This window comes from Orcinus orca, chromosome 6 (assembly GCF_937001465.1).
Source record: "Orcinus orca chromosome 6, mOrcOrc1.1, whole genome shotgun sequence".
Taxonomy (NCBI): domain Eukaryota; kingdom Metazoa; phylum Chordata; class Mammalia; order Artiodactyla; family Delphinidae; genus Orcinus; species Orcinus orca.
Window position 1 is genome coordinate 111,997,115 of NC_064564.1, and position 27,229 is coordinate 112,024,343.

Consider the following 27,229-nt stretch of genomic DNA (forward strand, 5'->3'; position numbering starts at 1 on the left):
CCACTCAATGACTTCTATAATACGTAACATGGGCTAGAAGTTGGTCACATGCCTATGCCTAGTCCAACTACTGGCTAATGAAAATGAGTTTACCACGAAGAGTCTGGACCAATTATGTCATTCCCTCCAGTTGGGGTGGAGCTTCTCCTAGGGGTTCCCGGCATAGTGCTTGCCACACAGAGGGCACTGGTCCTTTCATTGAACACTTACTGAGCATCCACTACGAGCCAAAGGCTCTGTGGAGGCACAAAAGGATTTGACACAATCTCTGCTAGACAAACTGAGATAGGTCAAGGGTTTAGGACTCGGTATCCGCTCAATTCTCAGCGGTGGCCCTAGAGTCCCTAATGCAGATTGACCTGCTCCAGGTTATACTGCGCAGCCGCCGGCTCTCTCTGAGCACGCTCCTGACGCCCCGCCCCAAACGCGAGTCCCGTATGCGCACATCGCTTTCTCTCTGACGCACCCCCGGAAGCACTGGCAGTTTTGGTGGGGGCTGGACCGGGAAGCGTTTCCGGGGGCGGGAGGCGCAGGCTGAGGCGGTTGCGGCGGCGACGGCTTGGACGGGCCTGGCGCCGGCGGCGGCGGAAACTATCCCACCGGTGGGCTATGTGAGCGTCGAGGACTTGGCAGGTATGTCGGAGTCTGGACAACGGGTAGCAAGGGGGCAGGAAGGGAAACCGGAGAGGTATAAGGGCTTCTCTGCAGGTCGCGGCGCGCGCACCGCTGGCACCGCCAGGCCCATAACGCCGACCGGGATGCTGAAGCCGCGCGCGGGCCGTTGGAGTCCCGGCACCCCGGGTCCAACACCTACTGTCTCCGGCCAGCCCGGCGCGCGTACAGTGACCCGAAGGCCCCTGAGGCAGCATTTCGCCCAAGGTCACCCCGCGGCGGCGGACCTCAGCGGGCCAGAGCGCTTAGAGATCTTGCCCCCCCGTCAGTCCGCCCGCTGGCCTTTCGGGGGCGCCGGGTAGGCGCGGCTTGGCGGCCTCGGAATCGAGTCAAGGCCGGGAGAAAGACTACACCGGGACTTCGCTGATACCTGCCTCTGTTTACCTCTGTGTTTCACCTTTTTTGTTGTCTGTGTCACCTGTGGTCACCTGCCCTTTTTGCCTCTCAACTCGGCTCCTGTCAACTTTGTATTTCTCTCCACTTTGGCTCTCTCGAACCCACCTCTGAGTATCTGGACCCTGTCTTTATTTCTGTTTCCATCTTGCTTCTGTGTCTCCTGACCCTGTGTTTCCCTTTTAGTCCTTAACTTTCATTCATGGCCTGCTTGTCGGTCCAGCTCTTTGCCCATCTGTGTTTCTCTCTCTCTCTGCCAATCGTGTGTCCTTCTGTGTTGTTTTTGCCTCTCCTAACTGGGTTTTTCTGGGCGAGCCTGCCCTGACCTCTGAGCCATGGAAGGTGACTCATGACCCTGTGAAGCTTCCTGCACGGGTGACAATGTCAGCGACTAGACTGCCGTCTGACCTCAACTCTGACAGGTGTCGCCCAACCTAAGTATCAGGGTGCAGGAGCTCCTGGAGGACAGAGAGAAGGCCATCTCAGGGCCAAAGTAACTGGATGAATCCTTGCTTTTTCTTACCGTGGTTTTTCAGGCCTGCCCAGCTCCCTACTTCCCTTGCTCCATCCACATGGCCTCCAGGGTTCTAAAGAGCCTGCTTTCTGAGTTACAGCTGCTTAACCAGGCCTGTCTCCAGGCTAACGAAGGGTCTGAGATCCTCTGACCCTTGGGGCTCATGGCACAGTAGCAGAATTTCTGGGAGAGCTGTATGCTTAGTTCAGAGATTGTGTCACTGTGTACAGTTAAATTATGAGAAACATAATAATTTGGGGTTCTTCATTCTTTGCTTTACAAAAGTATTCACCGGAGAAATAAGCCAGACACAAAAGAACAAATATTGTCTGAGTCCACTTATATGAGGTATCTAAAATAGGCAAATTCATGGAGACAGAAAGTGGAGTATAGTTTACCAAGGGCTGAGTGGGAGGAGGGAGTGGAGAGTTTAATGGATACAGAGTTTTAGTTTGGGATTATGAAAAAGTTCTGCAAATGGATTATGGTGATGGTTCCACAACAACATAAATATACTTAATGCCACTAATTGTACACTTTAAATGGTTAAAATGGTAAATTTCATGTTAGGTATATTTTTACCAAAAAAAAATTGCTAAGTGTAGATTCCTGGAACTAACAAGCGCTATGAAAAATGTGACTTTAAAAATTCATTCTGTAGCTTTTAGGAACATTTAGTTGAACTTACGTTTCTTGATGCCTGCTCTCCACAGCCAAGGTCCTTAGAAAAGGAGTTTGGTTGAAAGAATTTAGTTAAAAATTTCTACTTGTAGCAGGTTCCCACCCTGGCTGTCCCTCCATATTCATTGGATTCAGTGCAGGAATCTACACAAGCAGAAAATTTGAGGAAGATTTTAACTTTTCACAAGAAAACTCTTAGGGTTGGAAAAATAGTCTTTTTATTATAATAATGAAAAATTGTGTGATTTTCTTGTGTGTTTTCTGATGGGGGAGGCCTTTGTTTTATGTTCTCTCATCTAAGTTATCGGTTTGTTTGTAAGCTAGTTTATCAAGGTTTCTTATAAGGTGTAGCAGCTGAATTACTACCATATTGAATCCTAGATACCATCGATTCTTTTATGCACCACCAAAGGAAGAGAAAACACTGCCAGTTAAGCTATTACATATGCTTCTTTACATTTTTTTTTTTTTTTTTTTTTGCGGTACGCGGGCCTCTCACTGTTGTGGCCTCTCCCGCTGCGGAGCACAGGCTCCGGACGCGCAGGCTCAGCAGTCATGGTTCACGGGCCCAACCGCTCCGCGGCATGTGGGATCCTTCCGGACCGGGGCACGAACCCGCGTCCCCTGCATTGGCAGGCGGACTCTCAACCACTGCGCCACCCGGGAAGCCCGCTTCTTTACATTTTTAAACTTATTTAGACTTTATTTTTTTTTGGTTGTGCCGGGTCTTAGTTGGGGTGGGTGGGCTCCTTAGTTGCAGCATGCGAACTCTCAGCCACGGCATGCACGTGGGATCTAGTTCCCCCACCAAGGATTGAACCCAGGCCCCCTGCATTGGGAGCGCAGAGTCCAAATCACTGCACCACCAGGGAAGTCCCTAGACATTTAAAAATGATACTCTAGTGTATGTGTAAAAAGAAGAAAAGTGAAATAAATTGGTTAAAGTGTTCATTAACCTTCTTAACCTTCCTACTCTTGAATACTTTTCAATTCAGAGTTGCATCCGTGCTTTTCCACAGTGTCATCTTTTGTGCCATCAGAAACGTTGATGAGGCTCTCAGGAATGCTCTATCATTGTCTTAGGCAGAGACAACTGTTATAACTTCCACCTGGACATCACATCTTGATTTCAGAAATTTAAAAATGTGAAAAAAATGTGCCTCTTATAATCAGTTGAATATAGTTCTATATTATTTTCATGAACTTTTCCTTTTTACCTTATTTATGTTTGCAATTAGAATAGAAAGAGACTTTTGTCTTATTTGTAACATACTGAGGAAAAAACTTTTATTTTGTTCGTATGTAGAACATACATACCGGCAAGTGCTGTTTCTTCCTTCTGCTTTCTTGATTGAGCTTCTTATCCGGAATTCTAATGAATATGAGAGTGCAGTTAAAAACATTTCCTTGGCTTTATTGTAAGGTAATGGCAGGATGACTGATAAGTGGGGAGTTAGTGGTTAGAACAATAACTTCTCTTTTGAATCTCAAAGAATTTACCACAATGGACCTATTTGCCCTGATGTTCTTAAGTAAACATTCAGCTGTGGCATGAATCAAACTTCACAAAGTAGGTAGCTTGTTTTTTAAAAACTCTAAAATAGGTTTTACTAAGTTCTTTGGCTACAGTGTTCCAATTAGAAAATATAGGGGTATTGATTGATAATGGTCTGGAGGCCAAAAACACTTTTGCAAAGGATAGTTTAATTCTGCAAAATTACATAGGTATCGACCAGTGTTGGTTTCCTATTTTTGACAGATGTACCATGGTAATACAAGACGTTAACATTAAAGGAAAACTGGCTGACAGTCATATGGGAACTCAACATTTTTTGCAACTTTTATGTAAAACTAAAATTATCCCGTAATTAAAAGTTTATTTAAAAAATACAAAGGCAGAAGCTAAGAAGGTGCAGAAACAAAGCTAATATAACCAAAAAATATCAATCGTGATTAATTTTCTTTCTGCTACTCACCCACAAGTATAGTATTTATTTGCAAGGCACTGGTACACAGTGAATAGCATCAGCATCTCTTACATTTTCAACGTGATTTTTCTTTTCAGAAATCGATGTGATTTTAATTTGAAACAAAACTAAGAAATGGGTTCCTCTTCCTCGTTCATTCATACTGCTTTTTGATGGTCATGGCATAAGGAACTTTATCCCAGGAATACAACTTTGCATTAGGTAAGCTATAAACTTGCTAAAAATGCAGTGTTTTAAATTATTTACTAAAATGGTTTCTTTTTCAGTAAAAAATAATAATGTAGTTGTATTTAATTGCCCTAGACGGGAAGGTTCTTTTACTTCTCTTCTGAGGAATATATATTGCACATTTTAAGGCCAATCACTGCCATACTTTGTACTGTTAGAGCATTTAAATTCCAAGAAATTTTCTGCTAAGTGACGTTTTTTTTTTAACTTAGAAAAATATTAGATTTGGAATTACGCTTCTGTTTAAATCCTGACATAACCACTTCTGAGATATGTGGCCTTGGACAGATCTTTTAACCTTCTTGAGCTTTAGTTTAACTCGTGAGTGTGATGATACAGGGGTATTGCCAGACCCAAGTTTACATAGTCTGCTTTGTGAACTGTAAAGCATTTGACTTAAGTATTTTTGTACGCATGGGGTGTTGGTATTATTGTACATTTGTACCAGTCTAGAGATTTACTAAAGTAATATTTACTGTGTTAAAATGTGCTCTCTACAGTAAGCATGCAAATTACCATGTGCCGTGATTAAGAAATCTCTGGAGGGCTTCAAGAAAAGTCACTCATGGGTTGGCTTCCCTATTATATTGTTGTCCTCTGTGTTTTTAGGATATGTAATTGGTATTTAAATAGTGTATAAAACTTGACATACAATTCCTCAGCTGAATAATAAATACAGGCTGCTTTTAAACTTGTCAGAGTTGGAAGGGATCTTGGAGGTCATCTAGTTCAGTGATTTTTTTTATTATTATTATTAATTTATTTTATTTTGGCTGCGTTGGTTCTTTGTTTCTGCGCACGGGCTTTTCTCTAGTTGCGGCGAGCGGGGCTACTCTTCATTGCAGTGTGCAGGCTTCTCATTGCAGTGGCTTCTCTTGTTGCTGAGCGCAGGGTCTAGGCATGTGGGCTTCAGTAGTTGTGGCATGCAGGCTCAGTAGTTGTGGTGCACCGGCTTAGTTGCTCCGCGGCATGTGGGATCTTCCCAGACCAGGGCTCAAACCCGTGTCCCCTGCATTGGCAGGTAGATTCTTAGCCACTGCACCACCAGGGAAGCCCTCGTTCAGTGATTCTTTAATATCTACCCTTTGTCCTCTGCTTTAAAAAAAAGCCAGATAATCTCAGTGAACAATGGAAGGAGTTAGCTGGGATTGGTATGTTTGTTTTAGAACTGTTACTATTGGATTTTTTTTTTTTTTAACTTTGCAAGGTGACATATAAAATTGCTAGTACTTCATTAAGTCTGAAGACAGTGAATAATTTGCTCTGGAGTTTATGAATGTGTTACACATTGTAGATTGTTTCAGGTATTTATTTGTGAAAATACTCATCTTTACCTTCCATACTGTCTCATCTCTCAGACTGTATTGGGCCTGAGCAAGTGTTTTGAATTTAAATTCCAGGTTCACTGCTTACTGGTTATATGACCTTAGGCAAGTAGTTTAGCCTCTTTGTCTATTTCTTATTCTATACAATAGGAATAAAAAATATCTATCGAGTGGGTTGTTATGAGGATTAAATGAGAATACAAAAAGTGCTTTGCACAGTCTTTTACAATACATGCGTTAAATACATGGTAGATGCTGTTACCTCTCCTACTAATTATGACATTTTCCTAGTTACCCAGTTGGGATTGGTAACTACTTTACCTTGCATCCCTCTGTTTTTTAAAACTGCTTTAATGAGACATAATTCATAGGTAGTTAAGAGGTTTTTTTTAGTATATTTAATGGGTTATATACGCATCACCACAACTTAATTTTAGAATTTTTGTCTCCCCTTTAAAAAAAAAACCAATTTGCAGTCACTCCTCGCCCTGTAGTTCCTTGCAGCCGCTGATTTACTTTTTGTCTCTGGATTTCCCTATTCTGGACATTTCATATAAATGAAATCACACAAGATTTAGCCTTTTGTGTCTAACTTCTTTCATTTGGCACAGTGTTTCAAGGCTCAGCCATGTTGTCGTATCTATCAATACTTCATTCTTTTTTATTGCCGAAAGAATGGCATAATACATATAGTATGTAATAAAACGGAATAATATTCCATTTTATAGGTATACCACATTCTGTTTATCCAGTCATCAGTTGAGGACATTTGAGTTGGTTCCACTTTTTGGCCATTATGTATAATGCTGTTATAGACATTCATGGATAAGTTTTCTGTGGACATTATATGTTTTCATTTCTCTTGGGTATATACCTAAGAGTAGAATTGTTGAGTTACGTGATAACTCTGTTTAACTTTTTGAGGAGCTGCCAAACTGTTTTCCAAAGTGGCTGCCCCATTTTACATTCCCACCAGTAATGTATAAGGGTTCTAATCCTTCCATATCCTCTCCAACACTTGTTAGTGTCTGTCTTATTTATCATAACCATCCAAGTGGGTGAAAAGTGATGTCTCATTGTAGTTTCGATTTGCATTTCCCTAATGAATAATGATATTGAACGTCTTTTGTATGCTCTTTTGTATATCTTCTTTGGGGAAATGTCTATTCAAATCCTTTACCCATTTTTCAATTGGGTAGTCTTTTTATTATTGAATTTTAAGAGTTCTTTATGTATTCTGGATACAAGTTACTTATCAATTATATGATTTGAATATATTTTCTCCCATGTTGTAGGTTATCTTTTCATTTTCTTTTTTAATAGATCTTTATTGGAGTATAATTTCTTCACAATACTGTGTTAGTTTCTGTTGTACACCAAAGTGAATCAGCCATATGCATGCATATATACCCATTATCCCCTCCCTCTTGAGCCTCCCTCCCATGCTCCCTATCCCACCCCTCTAGGTCATCGCAGAGCACCGAGCTGATCTCCCTGTGCTATGCTGCTGCTTCCCACTAGCTAATTATTTTACATTCGGTAGTCTTTTCATTTTCTTGATAGTATTATGTGTACCTTGGGCTACTCTTGCATCTTCCTGCCTACCCAGTCAGTTAGTCCCATCAATTCTGTTTTCCATACCCACTGTTACTTTCATTGCCTCCCACCTAGAGCATATTTACTGAAATCTTAGAATTGACCTTTGTTTCAGACTTGCTCCTGCTTTAAGACCATCAACAGATTATCCTTTCTGAACATATTTCACAGCATGTCACACAGAAGTTTTCAGTGCTGCCTCCAGTGCCCACATTTAAAGCTCAAACTCAGCCTTCAGCAGGATAGTACCAGTCATTCCTTCCAGATTTATCTCTCACCACTCCCTGTCACTTGTAGAAGGAAGCACTGGTAATTATGTACATGCCACTAGCAGTGGTCTTGAATGGAAAAGAGCTTTTGAGAGGACCTTCTGGTGGTAATTTTATCATAAAATAGGATCTTGCCCTCAGTGTGATGGTACCAGTAACTCAATTTTTTCAGTGTGTCACACTCATAATACACTCAACCTACAAGAGATTAAAATAAACCAGAATGCCATGTGGTTTATAATGTTTCTTTCTGTGTTAATAAGTGAGATAGGCTTACAGTTTTTTCTTTGTTGTCCAGTTTTGATAGCACGGTTTTATAAAAAATAATTAGCAAATTTTCTCCTATCTTTGTTCCCTTTCTCCCTTCTTCCCCCTCTGAAACAGTTTATATAGCATAGGAATTAGTTTCAAAGAATTTTTCCCGTTGTGCTTTGGGCAGTCATTTGATTATGTTTTATCATTTCTCCATAGTTACTAATCTGTTAGATTTCTATACTTTTCTATAAAGTTTTTATCAATGAGACTTTAAAATTTATTAGGGGAAAATTGTTTTCTATTTTAAAGTTTCTATCATGTGATTATATTTCATTTCTTATTCCTAATTTTGTGAATTTGACATTTCTAGATTTATTATTGTGTGATCACTTGTAATCAAATGAGCTCATGTATGCATTTCTGCTTTGGGGGATTTATTGATGCTCTCTGTGGCCACTTATGATCATTTATGTAAATGTCCTATGGAAACTGAAAAAGAAGATGTATTATTTGTAGGATACAGAGGTTGTATGTTTCAGTTAAATTAGCATTATTAATGATAACCAGTCTAAACCTCTAGATCCAAATTATCTTTTGCCTTATTGATTTATTAAAGATTAAAAGAGGGACATTTATATTTCTTACTATAATTATGTTTCTGTCACTGTTGTTTTTTTTTTGGAAAACTGTACTACGTTTACACATAGAAGTTCGCAAGTTAACCCTCATGTGAATTATAGAATTCATCAATTATCAATAAACTTTCACCTCATTGGATGCTTTTTTTTAAGATTTATTTATTTATTTATTTTTGGCTGCGTTGGTTCTTCGTTGCTGTGCACGGGCTCTTTCTAGTTGGCGGTGAGCAGGGGCCACTCCTCGTTGCACTGCGTGGGCTTCTCATTGCGGTGGCTTCTCTCTGTTGCTGAGCACGGGGTCTACGTGCGTGGGCTTCAGTAGCTGTGGTTCACGGGCTCTAGAGCGCAGGCTCAATAGTTGTGGTGCACGGTCTTAGTTGCCCGTGGCATGTGGGATCTTCCCGGACCAGGGCTCAAACCTGTGTCCCCTGCACTGGCAGGCGGATTCCTAATCACTGCGCCACCAGGGAAGCCCCTCATTTGATGCTTTTTACATTGAATTTACTTTGATATTAATATTGTTGTCTAAAATTTTTTTGTTTTCATATACCTGTTCTTTTTACTTTTGACCTTTTTTTGTGATGGATTCTATTCACTTTCCTATATCTAAAAAAGTACTTCACCTTCATTTTGAAAGATATTTTGATTGGGTATAGAATTCTAGGTTGACAGTTTTTTCTTTCAGCACTTTAAAGATGTCTACTGTCTTGCATTGTCTCCTTTCTTCTGGCTGGCATTGTTTCTGACAAGAAGCTTGCAACCTTTCTTACCTTTGGTCCTCTGTACACAATGAATCCTTTTTCTCTGGCTGCTTTTAAGATTTTCTCTTCGTTACTAGTTTTCAGTGATTTGATTATGATATGCCTTGGTATATAGTTTTCTTCATACTTCTTGTGCTTGGGGTTTGTCAAGCTTCTTGGATCTGTGGCTTTATAGTTTTTATCAACTTTAGGAAGATTTTGGCTGTTATTCAAATAAATTTTGGGCTTTATACCCTCCCACTCCTTCAGAGACTCCAATTTTGTGCCTTGAAGTTGTCCCACAACTCACTGATACTCTTTCCCCCTTTTTCAGCTTTTTTCTATTTTAGGTTGTTTGTGTTGCTGTGTTTTCAAGTTCACTAATCTTTTCTTCATGTTAATTCTTTTGTTATTCTCATCCAGTGTTTGTAGAAGTTCAATTTGGGTTTTTTTGTTTTCCTGTCTACCTACTATGCTTAATTTTCCTCTATTTTCTTGAACACATGGGATGTAGAATTTTCTACCATTTGTATAAGTTTGTCATTTCTGGTTCTGTTTCTGTTGATCAGTTTTTTCTTTTTTCTCTCTCCTTAATATGGGTTATATTTTCTTGCTTCTTTGCATCCCAGGTGATTTTTTTTTTTTTAATTGAATGCCAGACATGAATTTTACCTTGTTGGGTTCTGGATTTTTTGTATTATGTAAATATCCTTAAGCTTTGTTCTGGAACACAATTAAGTTATTTGGAAATATTTTAATCCTTCTGAGGCTTTTTTTAAAATTTATTTTTAGTTGCGTTGGGTCTTCATTGCTGCGCACGGGCTTTCTCTAGTTGTGGAGAGCGGGGGCTACTCTTCGTTGCAGTGTGCGGGCTTCTCGTTGTGGTGGCTTCTCTTGTTGTGCAGCACAGGCTCTAGGCACGTGGGCTTCAGTAGTTGTGGCACGCAGGCTCAGTAGTTGTGGCTCACGGGCTCTAGAGCTCAGGCTCAGTAGTTGTGGCACATGGGCTTAGTTGCTATGCGCCATGTGTGAGGCTTGTTTTTAAGCTTTGTTTAATGGGACCAGAACCGCATTTTGTCTAGGGCTAATTTGTCCCCACTGCTGAGGCACGACTCTTCTGAATACTCAAGGCTTTACACTCAGGCAAGTTTTCTTCTATTAAATATTTTATTTGATTATTCCTTCTACTCCGTTCGTTTTGTTATTTCTTTCAAGGGCGCTAATTAGCCATATGTTGGATCTCTATTCTCTGTTCTCCTGTTCTGTTATCTTCTCCCTTGCTGTTTTCACATTTTTATCATCCTCCTGCATAAAAGTTCCTCAAAGTGCCTTCCCCATCATTGATTCCATTTTCTATAGTTGCAATTCTGCTCCTTACTGCCTGTTTAAATTTTTGCTCTATTTTAGTTTCCTTACATCTTGTCTTTAATTCAGTTGGCTCTTTTTTTCATATCATTCTACTGTTTTGTCTTATCTTCCTTAAACTTCATTCATGGGGACTGCGTTTTCATGTTTGTGGAAATCAGTTTAAAAATGCTATCTAAACTGTACTCTTTGTTTACACTTTACTATTTTCTTGGTTATTGTAGAATCTATTTACAGACCCCATTTATTTACAGAATAAAACTATGTTGGGAAACATTTTGCTCAGGTCTGAAAATTTCCCCCTTTTTGGGAAGATTATTTTGGGGTCCTTCACTGTATACCTGAATGCTGTTATAATCAACTCTTAGCTCTTTTGCTGGAGGATGGGCTGACTATATGGACACCAGGGTTAGCTTGAGTAGAATGGCTGGGGCTGGAGGCTAGGTCTGAGGCACTGTTAAGAGTTTGAGCACTTCCTTCTGTGTTGGTGAAATTGTTTTACCAGGGGCCTATTTTTGTCTCTTTGGCCCTTGGCTGGCAAAGGATGGGCTATGTTTTTGCCTCCTTCCTGGAGCTACCCTCTCATGTCAAGTCTTTAAAAATTTTCTGCTGAGGCAGTGTGCAACCTTTGGTATCCCAATGCAGACATCTCTGAATGTTGCCAATATGCAAGACCTTTCCTGTGGTCTGCCTTGGCTTTTTAGCTGCAGGCCTTCCAGATGAACAGGTATCTGTTGGTCCTCTGTCAGGATTACTGCTACCAGAATCGCCTGGTTGCTAAACCAGGTGGAATTGCCAGGTCAGTGTCTCCCTTTATCCTGGCCCCATCTCCACTATATCCTTAATTAAAATTTGTTGCATACAGATAACTCTGATCCCAACTTTTCAGGCTAGCTTTTCTGTATTTCTTAGATTTTTTGGTTAGGATGTAGTAGATGGGAAGAATTATATGCTGCTCTCAATTCTTCCTCTTAACCTGGTGACACCAAAATTTATAGTGACAGGATGTATAACTTTAGAGTATACCAGGTTCCCGCCTCTGAATTCCTCTTGGATTTGTAATTCTTTTGTGGTACTTTTATTAGGCTTTGCATTGAATAACAGGGTTGTATGCGTGTTTTTTATCTCCCTACCAGATTATAAGCTCTGGACAGTGACATTCCTTCATCATCTTAGAAATCTCCGATGGTACTTTGCATATAGTGTTTTATGTTGTGGGGTTTTTAAAAAAATTTTTTTAGTGAGTTAATTACTTTTATGAAACTCTTTAACAATTGAAATGGCAACTGTATTATTAATATAGGTCACAACTGCCTGTGAGTTTGTAAATATTGCTTATATAGCAGGAAAACCTGTAGGAGAGGGGGAATATGTAGAAATGCCACATTCACTCAAATTTAAGGGTAGAGGTCAGATACTTGCTAAATTACAAAGACTGTTAACCACCTTGACACAGTTAAAAATAAAGTTACATGACTTTTTTTCCAGTTTTTTTTTTTTTCATGTGTGGTAAAAAATAAATATCATTCAGGGGGCTTCGCTGGTGGCGCAGTGGTTGAGAATCTGCCTGCCAATGCAGGGGACACGGGTTCGAGCCCTGGCCTGGGAGGATCCCACATACCGCGGAGCAACTAGGCTCGTGAGCCACAACTACTGAGCCTGCACGTCTGGAGCCTGTGCTCCACAACAAGAGAGGCCGCGATGGTGAGAGGCCAGTGCACCGCAATGAAGAGTGGCCCCCACTTGCCACAACTAGAGAAGGCCCTCGCACAGAAACGAAGACCCAACGCAGCAAAAATAAAATAAATTAATTAATAAACTCCTACCCCCAACATCTAAAATAATAATAATAATAAATATCATTCAATTTGCCACTTTAACCATTTTCAGGTGTACAATTTAGTGACATTAATTATACCCCAGTGTTGTGCAATCAGCACCACTTTCTAGTTCCAAAATATTTTCATCACCCTAAATAGAAACTCTATCCATTAAGCAATAACTCCCCATTTCTCACTCACCTGAGCCCCTGGTAACCTCTAATCTACTTTCTCTGAATTTGCCTATTCTAGATATTTCACATAAGTAGAATTATACATTTGTACTTTGCGTCTGGCTTACATAAATGTTTAGCATGTTGTTTTAGTGTAATGTTTTCAGTGTTCATCCATGTTGCAGCATATATCAGAACTTCATTCCTTTCTGTTTGTGCTCTCTATGTGTCTTTTCAGTATAATTGATTTATAATATTGTTAAAGTCCTCTATTTCCTTATAGATCTTCTGTCCTATTTTTCTATCCATTATTGAAAGTGAGGTAATGAAGTCTCCACCTGTTTTGTAGATGTGTATGTTTCTGTCTTCAATTCTGTTAATATATATTTCTTTTGTAAGGTGCATATATGTTTTGTTTTAAATTTTTATTTATTTATTTATTTATTTATGGCTGTGTTGGGTCCTTGTTGCTGCGCGTGGACTTTCTCTAGTTGTAGCGAGTGGGGGCTACTGTTCATTGCGGTGCGTGGGCTTCTCATTGCGGTGGTTTCTCTTGTTGTGGAGCATGGGCTCTAGGCACGCGGGCTTCAGTAGTTGTGGCTCGCAGGCTCTAGAGCACAGGCTCAGTAGTTGTGACGCACCAGCTTAGTTGCTCAGTGGGATCTTCCTGGAACAGGGATTGAACCTGTGTCCCCTGCATTGGCAGGCAGATTCTTATACACTGCCACCAGGGAAGCCCTAGGTACATATATGTTTTTAATTGTCATGTATTCTTGATAGAGTGATCCTTTTTGACTTAAAATCTATTTTGTCTGATAATAATATAGTCACCACACTGCTCTTTCTGTTTCTCTTTGCACAACATACCTTTTCCATTATTTTACTTTCAACATCTTTGTGCCTTTGTATCTAAAGTGAGTCTCTTATAGACAACATATAGATAAACCATGTTTTTTTATCCATTCTGCCAGTCTCTTGCCTTTTAATTGGAGAGCTAATCCATTTACATTTGAAGTAATTTACTGATGAAGGAGGATTTATTTCTACCATTTATTTCTAGCTATCTTCTGTGTATCTTACATGTTTTTTGTTCCTCAACTCCTCCCTTACTGCTTTTTAATTGAGATTTTTGTTTTGTTTTGTATACAGTTTTGATTCCCTTCTTTCCTTTTCATGTATATTTTTAGTTATTTTCCTAGTAGTTACCTTGAGGTTTACAATTAACATCTTAAACTTAGCTAGTTTCAATAGTATATGAACACTGTGCTCCTCTACATCTCCATCCCTCCCTCTTCATTATTGTTATTGTCACTGATTACATCTTAATGCATTGTGTGCCTAATAACAGATTTATAATTATTGTTTTATTCATTTGCCTTTTAAATCATTCAGGAAAAAAAGAGGAGTTGTAAACCAAAGGTATAATATCAGCTCTTACATTTACCTATGTTGTTACCTTTACCAGTAGTCTTTATTCCTTCATATGGCTTTGAATTACTATCTAGTTTTATTTTGTTTGTTTGTTTTTGCGGTACACGGGCCTCTCACTGTTGTGGCCTCTCCCGTTGTGGAGCACAGGCTCCGGATGCGCAGGCTCAGCAGCCATGGCCACTGCGCCACCAGGGAAGCCCTCTAGTGTTCTTTTATCTCAGCCTGAAGGACACCTGTATCATTTCTTGTAGAGGAAACCTATTAGTAACAAACACCCTTAGCTTTTGTTTATCTGGGAATGTCTTAATTTCTCCTTCATTCTTGAAAGGATAGTTTTGCGGGTGTAGAATTCCTGGTTGACAGATCCTTATCCTAGCACTTTAAATATGTCGTGCGCTGCCTTCTGAGTGCCGTGGTTTCTGATGAGCAGTTAGCTGTTGGTCTTACTGAAGATCCCTTTTGTGTGATGAGTGGCTTCTTTCTTGCTGCTTTCAAGATTCTCCATTGTCTTTGGCTTTCCACTATTTGACTTACAGTATATCTCATGTGGCTCTCTTTAATTTTATCTCCTTGGAGTTAAGCTTCTTGGATGTGTGAGGTTTATGTCTTTCATCAAATTCAGGATGTTTTCAATCATTATGTCATTTAATATCTTTTCTATTCTTTTTTCTCCTGAGACTCTGATTTGCAGAGTATATTTGGTATATTTGGTTTTCCATAGGTACTTCAGATTGTGTTTCTTTTTCTTCATTCCTAATACTCCTCAGACTGGATATTTCAATTGCTTTACATTTGAGTTTGATGAATTTTTTTCCTTTTGCTTGCTTAAATCTGCCATTGGACTCCTTATTATGAATTTTTAATTTCAACTCGTATTTGTTTCCTTGGTCTGCCATAATAAAATACCACAGGCTAGGTGACCTAAGCAACAAAAATTTATTTTTTCAGAATTTTAGAGGCTAGAAGTCTGAGATCAAAATGTTGGCAGATTTGGTTCCTCCTGAGGCCTTTCTCTTTGGCTTGCAGGTGCCAACTTTTCACTGTGTCTTCACATTGCACGCATGCCTGATGTCTCTCTGTCCAAATTTCATTTCTTATAAGAATACCAGTCAGCTTGGATTAGGTCCCAACCTAACAACCTCGTTTTAATTTAATTACCTTTTTAAAGCCCCTAAATCCAAATATAGTCACATTCTGGAGTACTGGGGATTAGGGCTTTAACATAGCAATTTTGGAAGGGTACAACTCAGCCCATAATACAGCTGTTACACTTTTCAGCTCCAGAATTTCTATTTGGTTACATTTTATAATTTCTGTCTCTCTATTGCCATTGTTCTCCTGATTTTCTTTAGTTCCTTGTCCATAGTTTTCTTTAACAATTTGAGCATATCGAAGAAAGTTGACTTTAACAGCTTTGACTAGCACTTAATAATGTCTGGAATTCTTCAAGGATAGTTTCTAATTCTTTTTTTCCTGTGAATGTACCGTATTTTCCTTTTTCTTTGTATACTTAGTAATTTTTGGTTCAGAACTGGATATTTTTAGTATTCTAATGTGGTAGCTCTTGGAATCAGATTCTTCCCCTCCTAGGGGATTTTTTTTGTTTCTTGTTGATGGCTGCAGTTGTCTATATGGTGATTTTTTTCTAAACTGTTTTGCAAAGTCTGTATTCCTTGTTGCATGTAGTCACGGAAGTTTCTGTTGCTTTATCTATGTGATAGGCTGTGTCCTGACAGAGATTTCCTTAAATATTTGGGCCCAAAGAATGGGGAGTGGTGTTTGTATTTTAAAATCTTTCGATGGATGCTACTGGGAAAACCACTGCAGCCTGAGGGGGCCAAGAAAAAGCTTGTGTGGGTTGGCCAAGATGCAAAACCCCAAATTTTTGGACAGTGTTGTTCTTGCCACCCTGGCATCAGCCAAGCACTCTTGGAAATTGGGCCACTGTCCTACAAATTGTGGCAGAGCTGAGGAATGGGGATTATTGCTGGTTTGCAGCATGCTGCTCTCTTAACGAGGTTTAGCAGCTTCTTCTTTCATCAAGCATTGCATTGGTTGCTGTAAGTGTCTGATCAGATTCCAGAGTTCAGAAATGGTTTATTCTGATGATTTTAACAGTTTACTAGTTGTTTTAGTGGAGGGATTGACACCTAAAGCTTCCTACTCCACCATTTTCTCTAACATCGCTTATGGTGTTTATTTTTATAGAACTGTTTTTAAAAGCCTTATCTCGGTCACATAAAATTCCACAACAGATATTTGAAATCTTGAGGAAAAGATGAGTTATTCAGTAAATAGTGTAGGAAAAACAGCCTTGCCATTTTGGAGGGGAAAGGAAAAACTGGATCCTAACCTTCTCCTTATACCAAAGTAAACTTTTTTTTTTTTTTTTTTGGTGGTACGCGGGCCTCTCACTGCTGTGGCCTCTCCCGTTGCGGAGCACAGGCTCCGGACGCACAGGCTCAGCGGCCATGGCTTACGGGCCCAGCCGCTCCGTGGCATGTGGGATCTTCCCGGACTGGGGCACGAACCCGTGTCCCCTGCATCGGCAGGCGGACTCTCAACCACTGTGCCACCAGGGAAGCCCTGGGTAGGAATTTTTAAAGGATGTATATGATTTATTCTGATATATGTGCAGAGAAGTTTCTAGAATATACAGGAGTTTTTTAATGGTGATTTCCTTCCAGGGGAGGTGGGGGACTAGGAATAAATGATGGAGAGATTTTTTTTTTAACATCTTTTTTGTAAATTTTTTTATGTGTGTGTTTTATTCCCCCCTTTTTTCAAATAGCTAAGATCAAAATTCTTTACTGATGAGATAAGAGAATCCAGATGTAGTTCTCAGAATTTACATACCTCTAGTCTATATACATTTATGTAGTTAACTTTTCCTTTTGAAATTACAAATACCTAAATAATTTATTTCCTGGTCTTATTTTTTTGTTTGTTTTAAATTATTATGAAATGTTTTAAGAGCTATAAACCATAAATTAATACTTCATTCTAAAAGCACTGCCTTACCTCTTAAAATTATTAATGACTAATCTGGTATTTTAGCATCTTCTTAGAAGAGGCAGTGATGTGATAGGAAAAATAGCATAGGCTTTGGAGTCATAGAGACCTAGATTTCAAATTCCAGCGTAATAAAAACTAGCTTTTATTTTAGCCTTAGGAAAGTTACTTGAAATAGTGAACTTAAGAATGTCAGTCCTCTACGTTTGCAGGGTCGTTACAAAGATTAGGTGAAAAAAGATGTACAGTTCCTGGTATTGGGTTGGCCAAAAATTTCCATGTTACAGAGGAACCCAAACAAACTTCAACCGACCCAATATATAGTAATTACTCAGGAAACATTAGTTTCTTCTCTTGGCATCTCTCCCTATCTCTGAAAGATAACTTTCAACCTTTGTTGGGTTATCTGCTTCTTTTATCTCATACGTAGAAAATCTGGTATTTAGCAATGTTTAGATATGGTATTAGACCTAGGTGACAAATAGCACCAATAAATCTTTTGAGTTTTCTGGTTTGTTTTAATTTACTATGGAATTATGGGGCCTGAGCATGCTGCAGAGTTCATCTCGTTGATCACTCTTGTTAGGAATTGTCTCTAATGCTTGACTCATCCCACAAAATATATTTACAGTAATGCCACAGGCAATCCCTTATTCTTTGTTATAACTTTATTTTCAGATTGAGTTCATTCAGTAACAGGGACAGTATTTACTATCCTCTTTGTTCTATAACTTTTTAAACAATTTGGAGATCAGCCGATAGAATACCTTGCCTTGCCATTTCGTTCTGCTTCACATTATGAGAAGCTCTTAAAGGGCTTAAATGCTGACAGCAACTAGAGAAACCCATATTGTTTGGGACCTAGGCGAGTTCACCCCTGTGGTGCTGAAGGACCAAAGGCCTGACTGTTCTGGCCCCACCTGTTCAGCCCCCTGACCCCTTAGTGGGTTCTAGCCAGGTGGTTTCCTTTCAGTTGCTTGCAGTTACCATGATCATTTCTGCCTGAGAGCCTTCACATGTGCTTTTCCCTTTTTCCACAATTCCTTCCTCACCCCAACTTGTCAAATATGGGTTGAACCTGAGGCCTCTTAAAAATTCTGTCGTTTGGAACAGGTATTGCGTTTGTTTTGACTAGAAATATTTACTTTGTTTTACTTGAGATTTATATAGCTTACAAATATCTCTGGATTCTATTTTCCCACTCATAGACACAGGCGGTATCAAGCGTTAATACCATAAAGAATGGTGGCTCGTTCCTGCTTTTGGCACACTCGCACCTGCAAGCCTTGCTCTGGGGAATGAATGCTCCACCCACCATGCCCACAGGCCAGGGGACTTTATGGAACTGTGGAACTTGTCTTAGTTTTCTTAGTGATCAATAAGTTTCTCTTTGGGCTGGAATTAGTACTAATTTTTCTTTCTCTTGTAGCACCAAACAAGATTTGTGATGAAATGGAGCCTGGAACAAACTCTTTTCGAGTAGAATTTCCTGATTTTTCCAGCACCATTCTGCAGAAACTGAACCAGCAGCGCCAGCAAGGACAATTATGTGATGTCTCCATTGTTGTCCAAGGCCACATTTTCCGAGCACACAAAGCCGTTCTTGCTGCCAGTTCACCCTACTTTTGTGACCAGGTACTCCTCAAAAACAGCAGGAGGATTGTTTTGCCTGATGTGATGAACCCCAGAGTGTTTGAGAACATTCTCCTATCAAGTTACACGGGACGTCTAGTAATGCCTGCTCCAGAAATTGTTAGTTACTTAACAGCTGCAAGCTTCCTCCAGATGTGGCATGTGGTAGACAAATGCACTGAGGTTTTAGAAGGAAACCCCACAGTCCTTTGTCAGAAGCTAAATCATGGCAGTGACCACCAGTCTCCCAGCAGCAGTAGTTACAATGGCCTGGTAGAGAGCTTTGAGCTGGGCTCTGGGGGCCATACGGATTTCCCCAAAGCCCAGGAACTGAGGGATGGAGAGAATGAAGAGGAGAGCACCAAAGACGAGCTGTCATCTCAGCTCACCGAGCATGAATACCTTCCTAGCAACTCGTCCACAGAGCATGACCGGCTAAGCACTGAGATGGCGAGCCAGGATGGGGAGGAGGGGGCCAGCGACAGTGCCGAATTCCACTACACCCGGCCCATGTACAGCAAGCCCAGCATAATGGCTCACAAACGCTGGATCCATGTGAAGCCTGAGCGCTTTGAGCAAGCGTGCGAGGGCATGGATGTGCATGCATCCTACGATGAGCACCAGGTCACAGAGTCTATCAACACCATGCAGACAGAGCACTCGGTCCAGCCCTCGGGAGTAGAGGAAGACTTTCACATCGGGGAAAAGAAAGTGGAAGCAGAGTTTGATGAACAGGCTGATGAAAGCAATTATGACGAGCAGGTGGATTTCTATGGCTCTTCCATGGAAGAGTTTTCTGGAGAGAGGTCGGATGGGAATCTCATTGGGCACAGACAGGAGGCTGCCCTAGCAACAGGCTACAGTGAGAATATTGAAATGGTAACAGGGATTAAAGAAGAAGCTTCCCACCTAGGATTCTCAGCCACCGACAAGCTGTATCCTTGTCAGTGTGGGAAAAGTTTCACTCACAAGAGTCAGAGAGATCGACACATGAGCATGCACCTTGGTCTTCGGCCTTATGGCTGTGGTGTCTGTGGTAAGAAATTCAAAATGAAGCATCATCTCGTGGGCCACATGAAAATTCACACAGGCATAAAGCCATATGAGTGTAATATCTGTGCAAAGAGATTTATGTGGAGGGACAGTTTCCACAGGCATGTGACTTCTTGTACCAAGTCCTACGAAGCTGCAAAGGCTGAGCAGAATACGACTGAGGCTAACTAAAAACAGGGTCTGGCCCTTGAGTGGCAGGCACAAAAATAAACTATGGTAATTATGCAAATCTGGGCACAGATGATGCGTGCTACTTGCTATTATGAGAGAAGCTTAAAAAAAAGGAAGATATTTCTGAAAGACCAGCTCTAAGTAGGCCAATTAAAAAATCTTAATTCTTCAAATTTGTATGTTCCAGGCCTGGAGTGGGTAATGGGGATAAGTTAGCCCACCTCACACCTGGCAAGGTAAACCTTCAGGCCCATTGTGAATGAGGCAGGTGGACTTGGTGATAGAGACACCTGCACTTTGAATTGGACTCCAACCCACCAGTTCCATTTCAGGTGGCAGCAGTTTTTGATCGCTCATTATTACAAGGTCATATTGGAATTTTATTTTGCTCTTACTATAGATACTTAGGTAATGTGGGTTTGTTTTGGTAGCTGCTTCACTGAATGAAATGCTACTTATGTAATAGCTACAGATAATGTGATTCCTAGGATACTAAGTTGATTAACAGAGCTCTCTTACCTGGGTTTATTCTTTCTAAAGGGTATTTTAACCAAAACTATGGAGATACTAAGAGGGTGACATTCTAAGTAAGAAACAAATAACTTACGGTACAAGCTTCAAATTCTGTAAGATGCCACTGTCACAATGTGTTTCAGACTCTTGATAAGTCAGAGTTTTATATTTTAGTACTAACATTTAGTTTAAACAACTGTTTGTAATTCTCTAGGGTGCCAGACATAGGTATTTCTAACTGGTTTGCTGTCCCAAATCCTGTTTAATTGTAGCATCCACACAGTGGGATCTGCTCTGTGGCTAGTAGACATCTAGCCTGCTTTGACTCTCTGACCACGGTACCATTGGCTGCTCCAGCCGATTCACTCTGTCTTAGATTACGGTGCTTCCTGAAGAGGTCAGTCAATGACCACAGTTACTGGGAAGGAGCCAGAAGTCACGGCTGAGAGTTACCTGTGAACTTCAGGAGCTAATAGAGTGCTACAGTGACACTCCAACTGTCAGACTGAGAGTAGCCGAGTAGCAGAATTTTGAGTGTCAGGTTATACTTGGGTGGGGCAAGTTGTGGGGTACAATTACCCAAGAAAAGAGGAGTCTTGAAAATACACTGGTGGGGGAGATACTCGTAGAGGGGTACACTGAGCTAATCCTCCTGGCTCTTTAGGAGTGCTGGAATGTGTTTTAAAAGGCAGAAAGAAAGAGTCCTAATTTTAGGAAGTAGTCCACAGATTCATGCTCTCATATTATAGATAAAGCTGCGTAAGTTTACAAGTCCACATAGCTATATCTACCAAAAAAAACAAGAAAAGCAGCTATTCTGAGACCTTTTCTGAGGATCACTCAGAGGTTTTAGGTTAAAAAAGAAGCATGTTCAGGATGTTTTAAGCTGTGTAACATACCTGAAGTTGTCACCAGGGTAGGGACAGGGTGCTACTGTTATGTTAACTTTTCCGTAAACTTACCGGCTTATTATTTCTTAGTGGAAACTTTTTTTCCTTAAAATAAAAATAACTTTTCTTGGATTTGGGGTGAAGTTTTGTTCTAAAAGTTTGGCTTTGCTCTAAAGTGAGAGACTCTGCTGGCAATGGCCTCTGATCCTCAAGCTCCTACCATCAAGGCATTTACTTGTTAAACGTTGTTTGGAAAGGGGAAAGGAAGACTTACTTACCAGTTAACTCTTGTAATCGAGGTTACAAAACAGGGATGTATTCATTAACACTGTATCATTCTCGATATATAAAAAGCACTTTGTATTTAAAACTTTATTATAAATATATATATATATTGATTTTCTAACCTAGAAACTAGATATTACCTCTTGGTTGTTTGCCACGTTAATATCTTCTTCTCTTAGTGTTGAAACTTCAGTTAACAGTCATCTCTGTGTACCTAACAGAGAATATAGAAGTGACTTACAATCAAGCTCAGTTGCTCCTTCTCTTTTTCTCACGTTAGAAGCAGTGGGTTTTAGGTAGGATCCTAGCCTTTATATGTGAGGAGAAATTGTTGTATTACTCCTACTAATTTCAGTACTAGGGCAGTGAAGTCATTTTGTTCTGCCGAAAGCTGATCACCCTCTCCCATGGTTATCAGCAAACCATTTTCTGCCTCTTTGGAAGGTTTGATATGCTGGTTTCTATTAAAGATTCTATTCAAATGAATGTTGGGACACTTGGGAAGAAGAGTCTGAGAGGTAAAATAAAAATATTCTGGAAAAATCATGGTCCTTCAATTATGTTTAGATCAGCACAGCACCCCGTCATGAGTAATGGTGAGGAAGAGCTCTTGTTCAGCCAGGACTACTGGGCAGCTCTTCGGTGGTAGTTTTGGAAGCAGTCAGTTGTGCTGGGACTTATTTAATGTGTTATGAAGAGAGGGATATCTTTTATTGAACTCCTTATATGTACATCAGCTACTAAATGTAGAATATAAAATGTAAGTTCCTCACATCTGCAGTTTTAAGCTTTTTATGATAGTGGGGTTTTTGTAAAAATTAGAGTTGCTAATCAGGTCAGCCAGAGCCTGTGAGGTGGCTGGGCATCTGAAGTGCTGGCCATGTTCAGAGAGGCGGGGGGAAGGGCATTGCCTTAGTTTGGATGTTAAAAGTGAATGTTTATAAACTTTGCTTTTAGGATTAGGAGATCATACTGTATTACTACCTTTTTTTTTTTCCTGCCCACCCTGAGTTGGATAGATAGTCTCTCTCCTTACCCTCAGTACAGCTTTAGAAAATCTTTATCCTTCCCATTGAGTTTGGATAGCAGGGGGTTAACATTTCCAAACAGTCTTTCAGGGATCTTGTCAATGGCCTACAACCAAGGTATTTGTCCCCTACTTTGAGTCTTAACTGTGGTTTTTCTCCATTCCCAGTGGGACAGGGCTTCAAGGCACCACCAGTGGTATTTAATATTAGTACTTATGCTATGCCTTTAATTTTAGATACACACATTGCAATAATCCACTTGGTAAAGTAGTTATCACCGTCTAACTGAGGAAGGACTACGATAGCCTTTCCTCTACTGTGGAGGGTTGTCCTCTGGCACTCTCGGACCCCAGCCTGTTGATTCTGATTTCTAGATCTCACATTCCTCCAGTCTCTTCTTTTGGCCACTACTTTCAAAGAGTCTGCCCAAAAGGGTCTCCTCTGTTCTAGTGGGCATTTGCTGAACTAAATTGACCCTAAGCTGACTTCTAGCTGTTTGGGAAAGCTGCTTAGTCTCAGTGGTCTTCCCACGGAGGCACACACCTCCTCAAGCTGCTGTAGAAGTGAAGTTGGGGCAGAGCAGAAGCAACAACACTGTGCTTTCCCTGAGGAAGAGGATTTGCTGCAGCCCCCTGGGGGAGGGTGGAGAGGATGCCATCCCACCAAAGCCAGGTGTTTGCTTTTATAAGGTCTCCGATAATTAGGAATACTGAAAACCAAGCAACATATATCCGCGGCCTCACCCTCAGCCGTCTGTGCCACACTAATTTTGTGATTTAGGTTGCTTTCATGGGTGACTAACTTTATTCAGTGAAACCAGGGTGTGTGTTTGTTTGGGTTTTTTCTTTGCTACTTATGTGTTTAAAGGTACATGTTTCTTATTTCAAATCTCTACTGATAGTGCCCTATGGGAAGATGCTGGAACACATTTTGCAAATGTGACTTTTTTTTTTTTTTTTTAGTTTTGCTTGAAGCCTGTGTCATAATGTCAGTTGCTGCTGCCTTCTTTCCTTTTATGAGGTTCCCAATGTTTCTTCTAGAAAATTACTTTATTTATGCAAGTCAGGTGACTCTTAGACCCAAAACCATTTGATGATAAATAGATTATCATTAGGTGCATATCTTATTGATATTTTGTGAAATGTTATGCCTGTGTTGCAAAAGTTGAATAGTTTTGTCTTTATATATTGCTGTCTTCAGTGTACAGCATGGTTTTACTTAATTGAATGTTACTGTTTAATATTTTCTTCTTATAGAAGAGACCACGGCCTTTTGTATGACATGTTTTAATAAATGTTATCTGTCAACTTTGTAAAAGTTTTGTTTTTCACTGTGGATATATGACCACATATCTTTGTTTTCATTCTGGCTTTTGCCACCTGAGAATAAAAGTTATATCGTGGCCTTTTGACAAGTAAATGCCAAATAGACAGCCCGATCAAATGGGTAGCGAGTGATCATTTGCTGTGTCAGGCATTTATGACGATTAACTCACTTAAACCCCCACCAGCCCCATCAGGGATTTAGGTGTGCTGGTTATTCTCTGTTTGCTCCTCCAGATTCCCTCCCCACCTTGTGCTTCGCTTTGGAGGCTTGCCCCTATGGACCCGTCCTTCTGGCTTCTGGTTAGGATCTACCAGAGACACGCTGGGAGGAGCTAGGCGGATGGGAGGAGCAAAAAGGCAGGGCATTCACTCTCCCGGCTCCTTTCTGCCAGGTGTGGGTGGACAGCAGATGGGCTCCTCTGCCTAGGCCCCAGCTCCTGTCAGGCAGCTTCAGGGCTGGGTAGCAACATCCTTCTCTTGTCCTTTCAAGCTGAGGGTTGGTCTGACTCCCTGTTTTGCCGGCCCTCGGGGGCTTAAGTGTCCTCATAGGAGTTCCTTAACCCCCTGCCCGTACCCTTTGTAAATAGTCCCTTACGAAACTCTCCTCAGTCCCCCCCAGCTGAGTATGGATCTGTTTTCCTGCCAGAACCCCAGATGATGCCTTGGGTATACTCGTTTCACATGTGAGCCTGCTGTGATTCAGAGGAGGTAGGTCTGTTACCAAACGTGGTTCTGCGACTGTGGGGTGGAGCTGAGATTCAAAAGCAGTATTTCTGGCTACAACACACGGAGGTGGTTTTTCCACTGCTCCGCAATGCCTCCATGCTCTTTAGTTGGGTCTCTGCTTCACCTCACTTTCCCCTCCCCTACTCCCCTCCCTCTCCCCCCCGCCTGCCAAGAAAACCCTCAAGAGGCAGCAATAGTGCTCTTTAAAAGTGCCGCAGGCACTGTGGGCCCCACGTATTTCCTAACAACAGCTCATTACCAGAGACACTGCTTGTTTTAGACCAAACTTAACCATCTTCCCACACAAACCTTCTGTTACCACTGTTTGTTGTGAGGGTTTTTTTTCCCCTCCCCACTGCTGATTTTGAAGCCAGCTACAGATTGCCTCAGCTAGCTTAGCCATTCTCTGTATGGGAAGAAGTCCAAAAGAACCATTTCTGCCCTTTTTTTGAGGTGGGGCCGGTCCACCCTGACCAAGGGCAAGCAGTTCAGGCGCTGCAGCATGGTGACCCCTCCAACCCCTACTTTTACCCTTCCTGGGTACCCTGCTGAGGCCTCTGGTTACCTGCAGTCCAGCCCACCTAGGAAGCATGTTTTCCCATACAGCTCCTGCAGGGGCAGAGACCTCTGTGTGTGAAGATGAGAAGCACCGTTTCTTATTGAGAGAAAGGAAAAAGATGAAGTGGCTCATTTGTATTTGGGAACAGAAGTGGGGTGGAATGTGAGGGGTGTTATCCAGATGGAGCATGTAACACCTGTGCAGTTTATTTAGATTTCCTCACAGTTAGATCAGGGACTGCTTCCCACCAAACCACCGAAGCATTTCTTGAGAACAGTCTCCGCGCCTGGGCACCTTGGAGGGTGTACAGCTCCAGAATTTGCCCACAGTCAATGGACCAGTTAGCAGGTCAGCAACAGGAAATGAGGTAAGCTTGTTGAACTTATTCTTTCTCAGTGCAGAACATGAAAGATAAGAACTCTGTACCCTTCCATCTCTATCTTGTGTTCTTTTTAAGAAAACTTGCTCAGTGTCCTGTGTTTAGAGTATGGTGAATGAAGATAGGAACAAATGGCATTTTTTTCCCATAATGAGAAATCAGAAGGGGAGTGAATGTGGAGAGAGAAGTCTTATAGTCTTTTTCTGAACTGGTTTTACTAGTTCGAATCAAAACAACCATCTGATTTTATAATCTTCCATCACTTTCTTGTCCCACTGCAAGTAACTTGATGCCATTACAGGAGAGTCACAGCTGTCCTTCAAGGGAGTATGTGGGCGCTATAAAACCAAGATAGTTCATAAGCAGTATTGTAGGTAAATAAACGTTATAAAAATAGTGGGTTTTAGACCGTAGAAATTGTGCGTTCTATTTTTTTCTTCCTCATATTCCAAAATAAAACAGTACTAAAGCCATTAAATGTTTTTATAACTTAATGAGATACTTGTTACTCCCCAGAGTATAATAGTCTGTCTAATATAATAGCTAACCTTTATTGATAGAGGCTAAAGGCTGCCTCTAGAACTGCCCCTGTCTTGTTAATTTGGGGTCATCCATGCTGGGATAAAATCTCACTTGTTAGGGTTCTTTGAAAAGCTCCTCAGCTGCACAGCACTCCACTCATGGTGAATGGATGCCAATCTGTAAACGCTCCTAGAATTCCTGCAGGATCTGGCTGAATAGAAATTGAAGGCTTTAAAATGATAGCAGTGACCTTGAACCAGACTAGAAAGGATTACTTTTTTACCTCATTTATATAGTGTGTCATGATGTGTGAAATATCTTTTGTCTGCTCACAATATGAAGATACAGAGAATTTTTCTTGGAGAGTTTTTTTTTTAATGCAGTTCTATATATTTATTGGGCTCTGAACACCCACTCAACCCACTGAACACTGTACCTACTTCAATAGGTGTAAGAAGAATTGAGGTTGCAGACTATAAATAACAGCCCTAAGTGAAGGTCCATTGCATGCTTAACATATGCTAAGTATTTAACTTGCATTAACTCATTTATTCCTCATAACAGTCTGTTTCTCCCAGGCCACCTTAAGTAGCAGGAAAGGATGACAGCTTCCTATTCTGCTGGGGAGATGCTTTTTCTTTCCTCCTCAGAAAAAACCCTCTCTAAGGCCTTACCGCCTGGGCCAGGAGGGATGTCTGTGTCTGAGATATGCACAGTTGTCCCTCTCCACCTGCAGGGCACTGAGCATGGCTTCTAACGTCGGGCAGCAAGGACCTAGGCCAGATTATCCTGGTACACTTAGGTGATGGGTGACTCACTGGATGTCCCTTAGGTTCGTGCACTTTGCTGTCTTTGGAGAAATAGAGACTCCATCCAGAGACTACTCCAGGCCTGGCATCAGTAGCTCACCCTGCTTGAACTCCTAGGGTTCAGGAAATAATGTGAAGAAATTAACCCTGGGAATGGAGAGTCCAGTGATTTTCAAACTGGTAGAAAAGTCCCCTCAAGGCCTACTCCAAGAAAAGGGGAGGGGAAAGGAGCATGAT

The 27,229-nt window shown here is 40.9% G+C and overlaps 1 protein-coding gene across 2 annotated transcripts; it reads left to right on the top strand.

The window, feature by feature from the left end:
- Positions 1-409: 409 nt before the first annotated feature.
- ZBTB43 (zinc finger and BTB domain containing 43) lies at positions 410-23,989 on the top strand. Of its 2 annotated transcripts, XM_004269210.4 has the most exons (3): positions 414-633; positions 4,326-4,449; positions 18,530-23,989. In XM_004269210.4, the coding sequence occupies exon 3, from the start codon at positions 18,553-18,555 to the stop codon at positions 19,954-19,956; it is 1,404 nt and encodes a 467-aa protein (XP_004269258.1). In that variant the 5' UTR covers positions 414-633; positions 4,326-4,449; positions 18,530-18,552; the 3' UTR covers positions 19,957-23,989. The 2 variants fall into 2 exon arrangements, with proteins under 2 accessions (XP_004269259.1, XP_004269258.1); XM_004269211.3 differs by lacking the exon at positions 4,326-4,449 and having other exon boundaries at positions 410-633.
- The last annotated feature ends 3,240 nt before the right edge of the window (positions 23,990-27,229 follow it).